Source organism: Sphaeramia orbicularis, chromosome 14 (genome assembly GCF_902148855.1).
Source record: "Sphaeramia orbicularis chromosome 14, fSphaOr1.1, whole genome shotgun sequence".
NCBI classification, from domain to species: Eukaryota; Metazoa; Chordata; class Actinopteri; order Kurtiformes; family Apogonidae; genus Sphaeramia; species Sphaeramia orbicularis.
The window spans coordinates 5,601,019-5,618,226 of NC_043970.1; the positions used below are offsets into that span (position 1 = coordinate 5,601,019).

A 17,208-nucleotide genomic window follows, 5' to 3' on the forward strand; every position below is an offset into this window, starting at 1 on the left:
TGGTCTCTGGTATTCAGATATGTCAGAATGGATGTTAATGCAAGATCTGACCAAGGTCTGTCTAGACTTTTCAGGCAGATACAAACCAAGTTTACAGGTATGGAAGCTCCCCAGGACCACAGCATGGGTAGTTAGAATATGCTGTATGAGGGTAACATCAGCAAAAACAAAAGAAGAAAAAACAAATGATGGAAGAAGTTTAAAAAAAAAAAAAAAAAAGCCCAATCATCAACATGACTGCTGTAGTTTGTATTTATCCACTTCAAAATCCCAGTGTGAAGGCAAAACTACCTTTGATTGGGTCTTTGATTTGGTCTCTGGTGTGAAAACACCCTAATTCCTGTTTTCAACAGAAAAGCAGCAGCGTGTTTACCACAGGGTGGTGTTGGACACTGTCAAACTATAAAAACTCTGAAAACCAATTAGTATCACTTTAACTGCACACTATGCTGTACATTGATACGAGATAACTCTTTACAACAAAACAGGGTGAAGCAGGGTTAAATAGATAACATACTAACAGCAATAGATATTAGTACATTGAGATCTAATTTCTTTGCACTGTGGTGACAATGCAACTTAATTTTTGAAAGATTTCAAGTACAAACATTACAAATTATAAATTAAAACTTTTTTTAACAGCTTTGACATATGGTACAGATTCTTACAGATTTTTTAAAAGAAAATTAGTCCACAAATGTGTAATACTATCCACGGACAAGTTCTGATTTGGCATAGTAACAAAGCATTTAGGTTTCCCAACCCAAACTACAGAACTAAATGTAGGACCATTGTGAAAAAAGCAAGCATCATAGGAATATGATACTCTTGGTTAAAGAAAGGAGAATCCACAAATTGTATGAGTTTGTGGATGTCAGGCGAAGCTCCAGCTAGTCCACAGCAGCAACAGGGTGCTTGTATACAGGCCCAGGACTAATAAGTAGACGCGGAAAAGAAAGCAGTCCAGCCTCAAGCAGAGGGAGAGCCATTCAGCCTGGGCCACAGATTCTCCGTTCTCCTGGGATAAACCCAGACGCAAGGACACCAGCTCCAGGAGAAGCCACTCTAGCCCAGAGGGACTGTCCTGGACCTCGTTCAGGGACAGAAGGTCCTCCTCCGCTGAACACTCCAGATCATAGTCTATGAAGAAATGAATACATCTGAATTCAAAAGTGCACAGTGAATACAGATACTCTATAAAAAACAATTCAGTTGTCTTAATCATTGGTTTTAAATGTTTTATTCATACCATTAAAACAGATGTATAAAGTCAAGTGCATCGCCATGAAATTTGTTTACCAACATTTCTGAAATAATGAGTCAATGAGCCCATTTACATGCACACTAATACCCCTATCATTATCTGGTTTCTGGAGTTATCAGATTATTCAAGTGATCATGTAAACAGCATAATCTGATATGCTTGATCAGATAACAGCAGTAATTTGGTTATGAGAAATATCAGATTAACACACCTGGATTTCTCCCCAATACTCTGTTGTTGTCATGCATATATACAGGTTAATCTGATTTATTTTGTTCTTTTACATCTGTACATGTGGGGAAAACAAGAATTTACTCCAAATCCAGTAATGGACTAAAATGTCCAATGTTTTTAGATCCTAGCATTTCTGAAGTGCGTGTTAATGTGTCAGATTCAGTTTTTACAATTATCTGATTACTCCCACTCACTGGATTTCTATGGTCATGTAAATGGGCTCATTGTAAAGAGTTCAAGCATGGCACTATAATCAGTTGCCACTGTTGCAACAAGTCATTTTATGAAATTTCTTCATTCCTGGACATTCCTCTTGACTCACCACAATCAACTTTAAGCAGCGTTATTGCAAGGAAGTGTTACTCAGCCAGTAAGTTCCCATAAAGATCCAAAGCAGGGTCCATGAGTGCTGAGACACATAGTTGACTGGGCACACTACAACTTTCAGCCTTAACCTGTGTTTTTTTAAGCATGACACCAGTTGACTTTGAATTTATTTTGTCATACTGCAGCCCTTAGATTTGTTATCACTTCAGGCAGTGTCTGGCTCACCTGTGGACTGGTGGACGTGGTCAAGAGTGTTGATGGAGGTTAAAGTGCTTTGAGTGAAACCATGACCTGCTGAGGCGTATTTGTCCAATAGACAGGCTGACACCGACAACTGCTTGACCTCTTTCTCACTGTGATGGAGCAGCTTCACCACCACTATAGACTTGATTAGACTGAGCATCAGCAGGGCCATGCACACCACGAAAAACACACCTGGAGGCAGGAACAAGAGAAAACACCAGTCACAATGCACAAACACTTGTGATGATGAAGATAACCTCCGCTTCTGTGGTTTTTACAAGCATGTCAGCAGTGAAATGCTATTACTTTATGACACTAATGCCACAGCGCTTTATTGCTTTTTGGCGCTATTCAGCAAAAATTCCCTAATAACCTTTCATCAAATTGTGTTCAACTCAGCCCTTAAAGCAGCATATGACTTTCATCATCTTTTTTTTTTTCAAATTTGTAAAACCCGAGTGATAGCCTAATTATCACTAATCCATGAGTCTTTCCATGCTTACGCACCTAAATCACTTCCCTCACGGTGAACATCTTCGAAGATGACTCCATCATAGCACAGTCTGCTTGTTTACGTAACAAACTGAAATGTCACTGGTCTATTCAGAAATTTTATCGGGAAGTGCATTGTGAGAATGGGAATTCCATGCTGCAGCATTTTTGTTGTGTCTTTATGAATGCTGAACCCAAATGTCATCTTTACCTCCATCGCCCAACTATACACATTCTTTAAAACAATCCTGGTGGACTGTATAATTTTACGTTGTAGCGATCTGGTTCGTTTTCTTGCCGAATCTATGAGAAACCGCTTTCATTTGGTCACCATACCCACAATGCACTTTGCGACAAAATTTCCGAAAACAGGCCAGAGTGACTTTTCGGTTTGTTATGTAAACAAGTGTTCATGATTAGGCTATCACTCAGGTTTTACAAATTTGGAAAAAATATTTTTGTGATGAAAGTTATAAGCTGCTTTAAAGACCCAGAACTGCTTTTGTATCAATTTCCAAATGATTTTTTTTTTTTTTTTTTTAAATCAAAATCTATCTTTTGTAATTGATTTATCTTCATTCATTACAATATTAGCCTCTGTAATTTGCTTTTTTTTTTTTTTTTTTTTTTTACAGCAAATCAGGTATCTCCTTATATTTAATTCACTGACCATGTAAATGCCTGCAAAACCTCAAAGTAAATTCAAAGGTTATTATATCAAAACAGAGAAAAATGAAGAAAAATGGACTTTTAAGGCAAAATATATTATTAACTGAACATAAAAAAAAATCTAAAACTGCTGTCATTTATCAAACTCATGGATTTTACTGGTGAATCAATGTTGTAGAAGATGACTGTTTTCATGTTCACTATGAAGCCTCTGAATGTCCAAATGAGTCATATCTGATGACCATGAAAAGATGACAAACTGCATTTTACACCAATTATTGCATGTATCAGTAGGATTGATGGATCAACAGGTATTAAACATTTTACATCAGTAGATATTGTTGGTTGCTTATGACTGTTTGGGTCTTTGAGAGTTAAATACAATTAAGCAAGGAAAATGAAAAAAGTTAACATAAAAGAACAACTTAAGGATAGATATCGGGTCTAAATGAGTATAGTATAGTATAGTGCCTCATCCCACTTTTGTGAAACTCTGATGATTTTTGCTATTATGCTACATGTTAGTTTTGCAAAATGTAGTTAAAACATTAAGCCTGTAACAGACTGGATGTTGAAGATAGCTATTGTTAAGATTTTATTGATTCTACAACTCTTACTCATACTATGTAGAGACTTCTACTACATCTGGTACTTCAACAATGTTTTTATCAATTTTATTTTCTAATTTATTGCTTAGGCCTAAATAATTATTATATATAATCAATAATCTCTAGCAGTAAAGTGCAACAGCATTGTTTTAAACTGATCATAGACTGTGATCTAGTTATAATTATAGTATGAAAAAAAAATCACAATATGGTGGTTTTTCTGCAGCCTCCAGGATCTCTAAATCCACCTGCTCTGAATCTACGAAAAGATCAGATAATGTTCTAATGTCAAATTTATGAACAGATCCATAGTGAAAGAATCAGTGGCTGGCAGTCATTTTTAAGCATTAATTCATGATGGTTGGCTCAAGCCTGTTATATCTAATACATAACATACACAGGCCAGACAGAGGAATTGCAAGCACAACATCCAACTGTGCATTTTTCTGCCTCTGGTCTTTAATATTTGACCTTAGGGTCTGTTTAGTACCAGGTTTCAGACCTCGTCCCTACTGGATGTGATTGAAGGTGAAAAAATAATACAGCTGACAACATTAAGCACTACTGTTTGTATTATTGGAAGTGCAGGACCTAGTGATATTAAAGCTTTTAACAGATGACTAGATAAATACTCGGCCTCTTTGTTTTAATATGATAATATATCAACACTCTTCTGTTGCTAAGGACATATACATTCCTATCTTCCTTTAAGACATGTAATATTTTTTCCCAACAGTGACGGATTTGTGAGTGACCAAAGGAGAAGGTCAGTTTTGGTTTTGAAGTAGACAAATTAAACTTGTAAACTTGAAAACTATTTAGAAGACACAACAGAAAAATGATGCAGTATGTAAGAACATGAAAACTAAGTAAAATCAAATCAAAATATATGTAAAGATATAACATCAAAACACACCTGTAGTCTCAGTTTTCTGTTTTCGTACTCAACAATATTTTAACACAAATATTGTGGGTATTTGAAATGACGATATGAAAAAAACTGTAAATGTGAATAAAATTTTATCCCAATCCTCATAAAGCCACTGATCTTCAAGAAAAATTACCATGATACACTATGAAAATTCTTTTATGTTATTAAATTACACCATGAAATTGTCATTATTTTATTGCCTTGCTCAAGTGGAGCAACAACAGGCTACACTAAGTCTGATTTTTCACATGTACGCACTAAACATTTTAAGGAAAGGAGAAGAATGTGTAAAATAAGACTGGTTCAAGGCCAAAGCGACTGCTATGGAGGAAGACGTACCTATGAGTGGAGTAGAGACGGCAGTGGCTGGCAGCTCATCTGTGAGGTTGACTCTGAACACAGTGTAGCCCAGCAGAATGCTGACCTTAAAGGTGATCCGTGTCCTGCTGTCCAGAGGTAGGTAGAAGCTGATCACATCCACCAGCATGAGGAAGATGCTGGGGATGAGAAGACCCACCACATACAGTAGGGGGCGCCGGCGGATCAACACCTGAAGAATAGACATATGCAGAGCAGAGGCACACCACAATGTCATACATCAAATGTACTGCACAAGTCTATGAAAGTTTTACCAAAGTAAAAACTGTATTTTCTCATTAGTTCAGACTCTCAGCTTAGGCCAGTTACAGTTATGCATTCCTGAAATATTCTGTATACTGAAAATTATAATTAAAAAATACAGTAATTTAAAAAACAAAACAAAACAAAAAAACAACTTTTTATTGAAATTAGAACAATGACAAAGCACAGTAATTTTATGATCTGTCGTAGTTTGACGATTTAACAGTTCCTTCATCATTGGTATTAAGTCAGGTGCACTATTCCTATATTATTTATACAACAGTTCACAGAAAAATCCCCCCACATCATATCAATAATATATTGCAAATATGTAAATAATATGTATATATGTAGAGAACAAGTAATATAAATAGCAGATTCTCTTTAATAGTTCCTTTTTCACTCTTAAATATTTCTGGCTTTCTGATCTTTATTTTTTGTATTTTTGCTGCTGTAAACACTACAGTTTCCCCACGGTGGGAAGAATAGTCTTAAATATCTTATCTTATCTTATTTAGATGTCTCATATTTCATTTTGCATGTGTACTGTATTTTGTGCATTGTGTATTACTTTGTGGTCTTAATCATTTGATTGTACTTTATTTATTTTTCACTTATTTTCATTTTGTCTTTAATATTTGATTTATAAAATTATCAAGTATTTTTCATTTATTAAACAAAAGCTAAACTTACCAGGGGTTGATATGAAATAGTCCACAAGTTACACAAGAAAAAATACCACCATAAACAGAACACAAGGGAACACAGGGAAGAACAAGACTTATAGGTAGGATGAGCAGAACTACAGAGAAAAACACGTCATGAACTAGTGGGGATCAAATGGAGAAAGAGTGATATACAGTATAGAAAGTACTGAATGACTAGTGACTAGAACACGAGAAAATACTGAAGGGAACTGGGACATGGCCATGGTAGAAAAGTGGCCGATAACTAACAAGACACAGGTGAGACATACAAATGGAAGGAAAAGACACAATAACAAAATCAGAAATAACAAGCACAGGCAAAAATGTAGCTTTAGAAAAACACTTGTCATTGCATGACAGTGTATGTCATTTCTCTCTCCCTCAAAAGGTCCTGCCTTTTGCCAGGCCACAGTTGTAAATAAGAATGTTTTCTTAATTTGTCTTGCCTGGTTAAAAAAGATGAAATTAAAAATTATCAAAAAAACAAAACAAAACAAAATTAAAATAAAAACATGTTTTGTCCCTTCAATAGTGGAAAAGCTGCATCCCTCCATTTACAGTATCTAAATTAGACAGTATGGACACATAACTACGTGGAATACAGCAGGCAACGAACCTAAACTAACTTCTGGAACATTCAGTAATATGTAACAGGACTTTCGGGAAAGACTGATCATGAGTTCTATAGCAGTACTAGAAGGCATGTTTGTGTGTTTCCTTGGTTCCATTTTGTGATGTATCCTGTGTTATATGAGCTCTTTTTACCTCGGACATAACCTTGCACTTCCTTGTTCTGTCAAATTATCTTTGCTGCTTCATATGACACATTAACCCTCAGTATAGCAGTATCCCTTGCAAGTCATGAAATGCTCCATTAACAAAAAGACTTGGCTTTTTGAGCTGAATAAATAGCAGTCCCCCCCCTCCCCCACTCTCCACCTGCAATGGGCAATGGTGCCCCTTTCCTCCGCACTAACAAGCAGCCCATTGATCAGGCAGCCGCTAAGACAGTCTCATTATGGCTGCTCACCCTTTTCTGTCTATCAGCCTCACTCTCTTTCCATCTATCTTTTTCACTAAGCCAGATGCAGCCTCGGTTTCATCAGCTGCCATTAGCTCACTAGACCGATCCATGAAGGTCACAGCCAATTGCTTTACACTCGACAATTCCACAGCACAGACAGGGGTAGACAACACGGAGGGCTACAGTTTAACATTCACCATCGATAAGCAATCACAGCCATCACACTACACTTATTTACTCACTTGGAAAAACCTTTAACAGAGCTATTACACCTTTGCTATGGAAGCTGCCTGCATTTCTGATCAAGTCTCATGTCCAACACAATTTGGACATAAACAACTGAGTTTCCCCCACAAATACTGAAATTCAGATTTTTCTTTGGAGCATCCATTTCTCTTTAAATGTATCAAAGTCATTTTAAATGAATTGGCAAATGATAAATCTGGATGTAGATGTTTTTCAAACTGACTGAATCAGGTTCTGATTTGAAAAGCTTATAAGGAACATTGTTATATACTTTTGGTATCTTTTAAATTATTAATGCTGTTCTATATGTATGTTTTTAGTTTGCTGTTTTATGTATGGTTTTAGAACTGAGTTTTACTATGTGCTTTATGTACGTTTTTGTGTGAATGTTTGGCTGAAATCTTTACTTTCTTTACTTTAAGTAATACACAAAGCACAGTTAATGTCATAAGAATGACCGGTACAGGTACATTTTAATGGAGTAATATAAAGGTTTGCTCTACCAAAGTGTATAAATTAATTGTTCATAACAGACGGGAAACAGGCTGGTTTGATGTCAAAGACCTACATAACATGAACATACATTGAACTGGATGTGAGCGTAGCCTTTGTCTCCATGGTGGATTTTCCAGTAGTGAGAAGGAATCGACAGCAGCTCCCACTCTCCATCATTCATGAACTTCCTCTTATCATTAGCAATGGCCTCTGCACTCCTCAACAGAGCCAGGTCTATTTCCTGCACTGCACAACAAGTCAAAATTAATCGGTAAAGACACAAGCATACAAAAGACAAATGTAGACAAGAGACAAGAAAATGTAGCCCTTTGAATATGTATTTTGTCTGGGCTAAATAAAGACAAAATAAATGGCCTGTAGACCTAGCATCAGAGCATAAAGGATTGGCAATGAGTAACAATATTTCATAAATTCATTAAATAAATATCCATATGATCCATATGTCCTTGATCTAAATGTTGCCATTTACAAAATTAAACATTCAGGCAACTTATTGGCTGAATTCAACATCAAAATAAGTCATGTCACTTTATTCATGTCTTCAGTTCTAAAATCAAAAAATGAGTCACAAAATATTATTTTACTAAATGACTGATCAGGATTAGAGAAAATATTAGAAACACAGAACTTGGAAATCTGAGCGATGCGAATGTCCATCCTGACAGTAGTTGTTAATAGCAGTGGGAGACGTTAGACATCAGCAGGCTCAGGTCATTTTTGGACAGTTTGACTGAGAGACTAGAAAAGGCAGAGCTGATTTGTTAGTTATTGAATGTTACAGATTCTAATTATTTTTAAATACATACATACATATATATATATATACATACATATACATATATATATATATATATATATATATATATATATATATATATATATATATATATATATATATATATATATATATATATATATATATATATATATGTATATATATATTAGGCCTGTAACGCTATACGTACCGAACTGAACCGTTTTGGCACACCTGTTCGGTTCGGTACACAGCTGTACCGAAACAGCACAGTATGTTGAGAAAAAGAAAAAGGAACGAAAGACGTTGTTTGATGCGGAACTTTAAATCCACTTCCAGTTTCCACACGGACATATTGAAGGACGCGCACATTGACCCGAAATACGAAATAACAGCTGATATAAGGTGAAAAAAAACCAAAAAAAAAAACCAAAACAAATGTGATGTGAACCTGGAAGGAAGAGACAGAAGACCCTCCACCATTATCACAGTCCAGTTTGGGATCAGTTCAGGTCCCAGTGAAAGAAACAACGGGGAAAGAGACGTTAATAAGACGAACATTGTTTGGCCCCTATGAACTACGGCAGTTCTAAAACACTTACACTAGCTCTTGTCTGTCTGTCTGTCTGTCTGTCTGTCTGTCTGTCTCTCTCTCTCTCTCTCTCTCTCACGCACGCTGTATAACAGAGCAATGGAACCCGTAGTTGGACGTTGAAAGTATATGAAGTCTCACTTTCGTTTCACGCCAGCGTTTGTTACGTGGTTCCCCACGGGTCATATTAAGTTATATATAATGTTGTATATTTTAAACGGACAAAACTTCTCTGATTCTAGTTACTTACATGTGAATACTTTTTGTTTTGAAAACTAAATTATCTTTGGTTTGTGACCAGACAAGACATTTGAGGATGCTTTCTTGGGTTCTTAGGTTTCTCTAGTATTCTTGGGAAATACTTCTTTAAAATTTTCTGATATTTTATTAATCAAAAAAGTAACTGATTAATCAAGAAAATTCATTCATTCATTCATTTTCTGAACCCGATTTATCCTCACTAGGGTCACGGGGGTCACTTGGAGCCAATCCCAGCTACATAGGGGTGAAGGTGGGGTACACCCTGGATAAGTCGCCAGTTCATCGCAGGGCTGACATAGAGACAAATAATCACTCTCACATTCACACCTATGGGCAATTTAGATTAACCAATTAACCTATTAGTGCATGTCTTTGGATGGTGGGAGGAAGCCGGAGAACTCACGCAGACACGGGGAGAACATGCAAACTCCACACAGAAAGGTCCCACTCCCCGTCGACTGGTGTTGGAATCGAACCCAGGACCTTCTTGCTGTGAGGCACAAGTGCTAACCACTGCACCACCATGTCGCCCTAATCAAGAAAATAATGTACAAATTACTCAACAATGAAATGAATGTATTGTCTGCATTTAAATATATGTGTGTGTGTGTGTGTATACATGTACTATTTCTAATAGATGTTTTATGTAATTTTAAACTGTGATGTCTGGGCTTAAATTATTGTCTGTACAGCAATGAATTATCAGCAGGGATTTACAACAATGAAGAGTCAAAACTTTTAATATTTAATTGAAATGTTTACTTGTCTGGTGACTCCAGGGTGTACCCTGGCTTCACCCATATGTAGATGGGATGGGCTCCAGCACCCCCTGCGACCCTAATGAGGATAAAGCGGGTTCAGAAAAAGACGTTCCAATTTCCAAATTTTGTGTCTCCAGTTTCTAATTAATTAATTAATTAATTTTAATTAATTACGTTAATTAATAGTTTTACCTACAGCTCCTATTACAACCTGAAGAAAGTAAATGTCTTTGTGCCTGTATTTGGCTTTTAAACTGTTGTGTCATGTGATGTGTTAAAATTGAGACAGGCTATCGGTATTAGCACAGATTTCAAGTCTGTTTAAAAAAAGATGGATATTTGTCAGGAGTTTTAGCCATCACTGGAAATTGAAGCAGGCCATTGAATCCAAATCCAATGCTCTGTTTCTATCAGTTTAATGTACACACCACCCTCTTCCTCCACTGAATCCAGAAACAGACCTGAGTGAAGCCAGCTGCGGAAGGTGAGGCTGCAGTTCTGCTTATCAAATGGAAAGGCATACATCTGCAAGTTGCAGGCCAGAACCACCTGCATGGGTCGATTGTTCTTCACTGAACCAGAAGAGTTGACGTAAACGTAAGGAATGGGAGGGGACTTGCCTTCGTCCACGCTTTGAACACATGTGAGGGAAAGACAAATCACACAATTTAACAAGACACTCTTATGTACCAGTGGATGTATTCTGTTCTATAATGTATGCATGCAACAGCATTCACTGTCAAATAAACAACGTTGATTGTTTGTTTATTTTCATTGTGGGTTTTTTTGTTTTTTTTATCAATTTAACAATTTCTATAAAGCCCAGTGAGGTGACTTTGTTGTGATATTGGGCTCTATAAATAAAACTGAATTGAATTGAATTGAACTGAACATTGGTTCCCATTGAGAACCAAGTTCATTCTGCATTAAAATATGCCACAGCATGTCCTGTGCAGTCTGTTTTTCATAACGTACATACTGTATATTATAAACAGATTAGGAGTAAAGGAAGTGATGAATAAAACTTCATTTTTGCATATCAGGTGAACTCCTCCATGTTCTCAGTCATAAATTTATCTTAGCAGTTTCTCAAGATGGTGTAGATCAGGGGTCACCAACCCTGGTCCTCAAGAGCTACTATCCTGCATGTTTTAGATGTTTCCCTCTTCCAGCACACCTGACGATCGTTATCAGGCTTCCGCAGAGCATGATGATAGGCTTATCATTTGAATCAGGTTTGTTGGAAGAGGGATACATCTAAAACATGCAGGATAATAGATCTGGAGGACCAGGGTTGGTGACCCCTGGTGTAGATGGTGTGGTTTGTGGCCACAACATCTGAGGTGCCGAGGTGCACATGTAGATTTCACATCAGTAGTGTCAGGCTCCACTTTGTAGTTTTTAAGCTGAGTTATTTATTCATCACTCCCCAGGACACTGATTTATTGCTTGCTGGAGGGCAAGCATATTGGTCAGTTTGTATGTCTGTTTGCCTGTATGCGCTCTAGCAGTCACATTTCAAGCATTATTGATATCAAACCATGACCAAATGATTTGCCATGGTCTCTAGTTGACTTGATTAGTTTTTGGCAATAGTAGGCCAAACTACAGCTGAGATATAGGCCAAAGTTGGGGTTAAGCGCCTAATTTGCATATTCAGAAAACAGCCTCTATCTTGAAAACTAAGACGGATATTGACTAACTTCAAATTATTGTCTTATAGGAAGTCAGATATGACCTTTCATTTAGTACCAATTTTATTGACCTTGGATGACCAAGAAAGGCCCATAACTCTCTCACTTTTGCGGATAGAGAAAAACAACTAGTACCACATTATAAAGTGTAAAAAAAAATAGGAGATGATGTATTTTTTCATTTTTCCACGTCCACAATGTTCAGCTAGGAAAAGTTGGAAATTGTGTTCTTTTAGTTTTCCTGTACCACTTCCGGTTTCCGAGTTAAAGCGGTTGAAAGTTTGCATGTCATTAGTGTGTAAATTCACAAAATGGCTTATATATGTGAAAAAAGGCCTCCGGCAACCGCACTGCCTATGACTTATTTATTTGTGTGTTTGTTTGTTTGTTTGTTTATCCTTAATTTAACTAGGTAAGTTAATTGAGAACTAATTCCCATTTCCAGTATCGACCTGTCTAAGAGTCAGCACACAAACAGGAAAAACAACAGAACACAATATACATAAAATATCTGCTGGGAGTGATGATTCAAGGACCCAGACAAAACACATCTTGCTACTGAAATATCTAATGCAACTTGGCTGAATAAACTGAAAGTTGCTGGACTGCCAATTCTTGTCCCCAAATTCAATTCCCAATTCCAGATATTTAGAAACTCAATTGTCAGCTTAGGCACAACAGAGGACACTGATAATATAAGAGAAACATGCCATCCAGTTATACACCTTAAACACTCTTAATCTTCATGTAGTTTAAGCACCAGAGTAAAATGTTTGGAAAGGGTTGTTTTAGTATTGTCTTACAATTCACTGACAATAACATCAGGTATCCAGATGGCATCAGATGACAGAGAGATCTCAGTGATACCATCAAACTCCTCTGGGTCCCAAACCAGGAACTCATCCGTCCAGATCTGAAAATGAGTCATTTTTATTTATATAGTACATATTTATTTACTATGTATATATATATATATATATATATATATATATATATATATATATATATATATATATATATATATATATATATATATATATATATGTGTGTGTGTGTGTGTGTGTGTGTGTGTGTATATATATATATATATATATATATATATATATATATATATATATATATATGTATATATATGCATAAAACTTTTATTGATTTTGAAGTGTTTAAATGCATGCATGACGCAATACTGTACTATAAATACTGTAGTATACTTAATAAAGTACACTGCAATGTACTTGATATCTTATAATCAGATTTCTTTTACTTTTTAAGGCAATAATACCATGGAGGAGAATTATTTGTTTCTTTGTCATTTTGTACAAGTGGAAACAACAGAAGCCAACCTACCTGTCTGTACCAAATACTGGTAGTTATGCTCTGAGTCTTTCCATCCTGCAAAAGGGGAATATATGCATTATAACCCTAACCCTAACACGAAATTAGACAGCTAACACTCAATTTCTATTGTAACAAAACTCTTCAAAATGTTTTCACCCATTAGCCAAAGACATCTAGCAAACATTAGCTCCAAATATTAGCCACCAATGCAAGAGCTGTATCTTTCAGGAGCTACTGTGAGCCAAATATTTTCCACCTAGGTTTGCATATTACCTCATATACATATTGTATAATTGCATACCTGTATATTTAAGGATATTTAATGCAGTGTTAGCTTCACGGGAGACTGAGAAGACAAGACTTGTGGTGACAAATTGTTGTTGTCAAATTACAATATTATTTGTGATTAAACAATGGCATAACATGGATTTCATAATACCTTTGGTTTGTATTTGACGGTTTTGACTTGGCATTAAAATATCTTGGTTTTAGTCATGACTTCAATGTCCTTTTATTTATGTGACTAATACAGGAGGGAGTGAAAAAGTTCAAAAAGTACAAATGTTATAATTTCAGAATCTGGAGTGCATAGCCCCAGCAATTCTACAAAGAAGAAATTTACTGATGGCAACCACTGCAAAAGTATTTACACTGTAATGGACCTAATGTGGAAAAACAATTTTGTTATTTTGATAAATAAACTTTTTATCACATTTGTCTGAGAACTTTTTGACTGTCCCTCACATGTCTGGAGTTCAAACATTCCTGCATTCATTCATTTATGCATTTAAGGCTGCGATATTATCTGTATACCACTGTAACTACTGCATATGTCTCACAGGGTTGAATGGGGCTAGAGAATGGACTATACCTGTTTCCTTTAGCAAAGGGGAATCTGTGTGCTACATTTGCATAGATCACACTCCTCTTTTCTTGTACATGGACAAGAAATTCAGCATTGGAGTGAAGAGATGCCTCTGTCTTATGAGAGGATGATGGAAGCTCTGCTGTACGTACCACATCGAGGACAGACTGCAGAATAAGGTCCATATACACAGTGGTAGGGGTGGTCCAGTTGTGAACAGGTCGAACCCCACAGTTATAGTTCCTCAGGAGGGCCCTGGTCAACTGGTTCAGAGCTGACCTCTTTGGCTTCTCTGGCAAACATTCAGCCAGAGGTGCTAAAAGATGGAGAGAGGTGTCAGTCCCTTGGCATTTACTTTCACTACATAGTATACTGTATTGTTAACTCGACATGGTACATAGTTAAGGTACAATGTCTGATATTTTACTGTGAATGTTGTGTACATTATTCATTACAAATTATTGTATAGCATTTATGCCAGTAAATGACAATTTAGTCAAATTTATAACAAAAAGGAAATTCTAATGTCTACTTAGATAAGAGATTTATGCTCATATGTTGGTTTGTAGTTCTGCTTTGGTTAGGGCTACAGCAACTAGTCGACTAGTTGACAAAAGGTTGACTGTAAAATTTGCTGCTGACTAATTTAGTTTTCAGGTCTTTAGTGACATCATGTTCTTTTGTTTAAGTAAAAATGTTTATTGTATTGCTGATTGCAACTTGAATATTTAGTTGTTTGTTTAACAAACTTTGTTAGGAACTGGAATTATTATGTAAAAAATGCACTTTTGATTGGGGGGGGGGAGTATTTTATTGCAGCTGCAATATTTGTTGAATATTGAATTGAATATTTGTTTAAGCAACTTTTTCACCAAATGGGGAACAATCCAAAGAAACAAAGAAGTCATTAAAAATAAATGCCTCAGTGGCAATGTTGACTCATTTAAACAACTACACAGCTTAACGCCCACATGTCTTGTATTCATGAAAAAAATAATGATACTGATAGTGTGGTTTCATATAAGGCTGGCTGAATATAGCTTTTGACCCTGATATCAGTTCATTATTAAATTACCAAGACAGTAAAGCCAACATAGCAAACTCATGAAAATCACATAACTGAGATTAGTGACTGTATTAAAAACATTAAAAATCTTATAAGTTTAAGATGTTGCTGCCTCTGCACAGTTTCATGTTAATCCTGACACTAATGAATTACAGTTAAACTGTAACACAAGCACATGCTGCAGAGTAAATGCTCTTGTTTTGTTTGTCAATAAGAGCATCTTACCTGAGAGTAGAAGTATTAGCCAAATGATAGACATCACTTTGAAAAAGCAAAAACAAAATCAACCTCCTAGATTGTAGACGTTGTCCCGGTGTCACTTCCAAACTTGTGCTCTGCTAACATGAAAATATCCAAATAATTTGAACAGAAGAAATTCTGTGGGGAAAGAAAAAGCACTGAACAGCGTACAGTGCAGACATTATGGATGTGCTGATATTGATTAGCCACTGCTGGAGTAACATGATACATATGAACCCACTCAGGAAAGTGAGTGTGAGTGTGGGGGGGAGATAATCATTCCTCTCGTATTTGATTTAGAGATGTTAATTCAAAACAACAATAATCAGCAGATTCATGCAATTTTATGTGTAAGATGCCAAATTATGATCTATTTCTGCATTTTAATCTCCTCGGGGTAACAATTTTGTAGCCATATTTAATTTTATTATTATAGCCTATGTATACGGTCTGGGAAATAATTATGTACATTATCACACCTGTAAATGTTTAAGTTTTCACACACACATTAAAAAAATTGTCTTGATTTTTTCCAGTTGTATGTTAGTTCCAGCTTAAGTTATTCATTCATTCATTCATTTATTTTCTGAACCCGCTTTATCCTCACGGGGGTTGCTCGGAGCCTATCCCAGCTACTTATGGGCGAAGGCGGGGTACATCCTGGACATTTCGCCAGTTTATTGCAGGGCTTAAGTTATTAGTAAGTTGAGTTGGATCCAAATGTGTTGAAGATGCAGTGCACATATTGTTTCTGGATGTCATTTGACTTGTTTGTTGTTGTTTATATCTATAGATATTTTTATATGTACTTTTATACTGTTGTTATTGTTATTTCTATATGGATATTTTTTTTCCTATATCCTTTTTCTTTTATACTTTTAGTGGTTGTTGTTTCATCTGGTTCTGGAATAAAGGAGAAGTTGTTTGTCATGTTCAGACATGTCTGTTTCACATTTGTATTATTTTCCCCCATTCAAATAATCATTTAATTGAATCAAATTTAAGGAAAAAAATACATTAATTGATTACATAAATAATTGATAGCTGCAGCTCTATATACAACAATGCTGAACATAGACCTGACCAAGAAATCACAACCCGCCCAAACAGGTTTGTACTGTACGGGCCATGATGGGTAATCACTTCATCCATCTCCTCACCCTGATGTGTCCATGGAACAGGGTCATTCTGTTTATTTTTTGGTCAGTCTTATTTAGAATATTGAATAGTTTTTTGTTTATTTTGCTGTTTTTGTTGATTCTTTTCTGACTTTACTTCGTCAGTTTTGGTTGACGTTTTAACTTTGACGTCTGATGTCAACAATTTTATTTAATTAAATCAAGATGAACAAACATGAATTCTTATTCAACTTTCCTTCCTTATTTTTTTTTTTTTTTTTTACTTTATTGACATTTTAAGACATGACATTCTAAGTGTTGCCAATTTATTTATTTGTTTGTTTGTTTGTTTGTTTGTTTGCTTGTTTACTTACTTACTTACTTACTTACTTACTTACTTACTTAGATTTTTCCCCCATACATTGTGTGTAGGGGACACCTGATTAGAAAAAGTCAATATACAGTAAATAACATGGGTACTACCAGCGGTATTTGACACACTTTCTTTCCGTCACTGACGCAGGAAGTACGTCTTTCACGTCGCGTGAACGCGTGTGTTAATATTAACTACTGTGAGCGCGCATTTCTTAACAAGTGAGCGCGCATGTCTTAACTAGTGAGCGCGCGCAGCTGGCCG

At 35.9% G+C, this 17,208-nt stretch overlaps 1 protein-coding gene across 1 annotated transcript; it reads right to left on the reverse strand.

Moving 5' to 3' along the window:
* Positions 1 to 874: 874 nt before the first annotated feature.
* On the reverse strand, positions 875 to 16,583 carry htr3b (5-hydroxytryptamine (serotonin) receptor 3B). Its single transcript, XM_030154509.1, has 9 exons — positions 16,577 to 16,583; positions 14,300 to 14,463; positions 13,292 to 13,336; positions 12,748 to 12,857; positions 10,712 to 10,881; positions 7,950 to 8,107; positions 5,108 to 5,318; positions 2,051 to 2,260; positions 875 to 1,140 (listed from the first exon to the last, which is right to left on the reverse strand). The coding sequence occupies exons 1-9, from the start codon at positions 16,581 to 16,583 to the stop codon at positions 875 to 877; spliced, it is 1,341 nt and encodes a 446-aa protein (XP_030010369.1).
* Between the last annotated feature and the right edge of the window lie 625 nt (positions 16,584 to 17,208).

Coding starts and splice junctions, on each gene's coding strand:
- htr3b (XM_030154509.1), bottom strand. Junction 10,882..12,747: donor GATGTTATTGTCAGTGAATT/GTAAGACAATAC, acceptor ATGTGTTCAAAG/CGTGGACGAAGGCAAGTCCC. Junction 8,108..10,711: donor CCGCAGCTGGCTTCACTCAG/GTCTGTTTCTGG, acceptor CTTGTTGTGCAG/TGCAGGAAATAGACCTGGCT.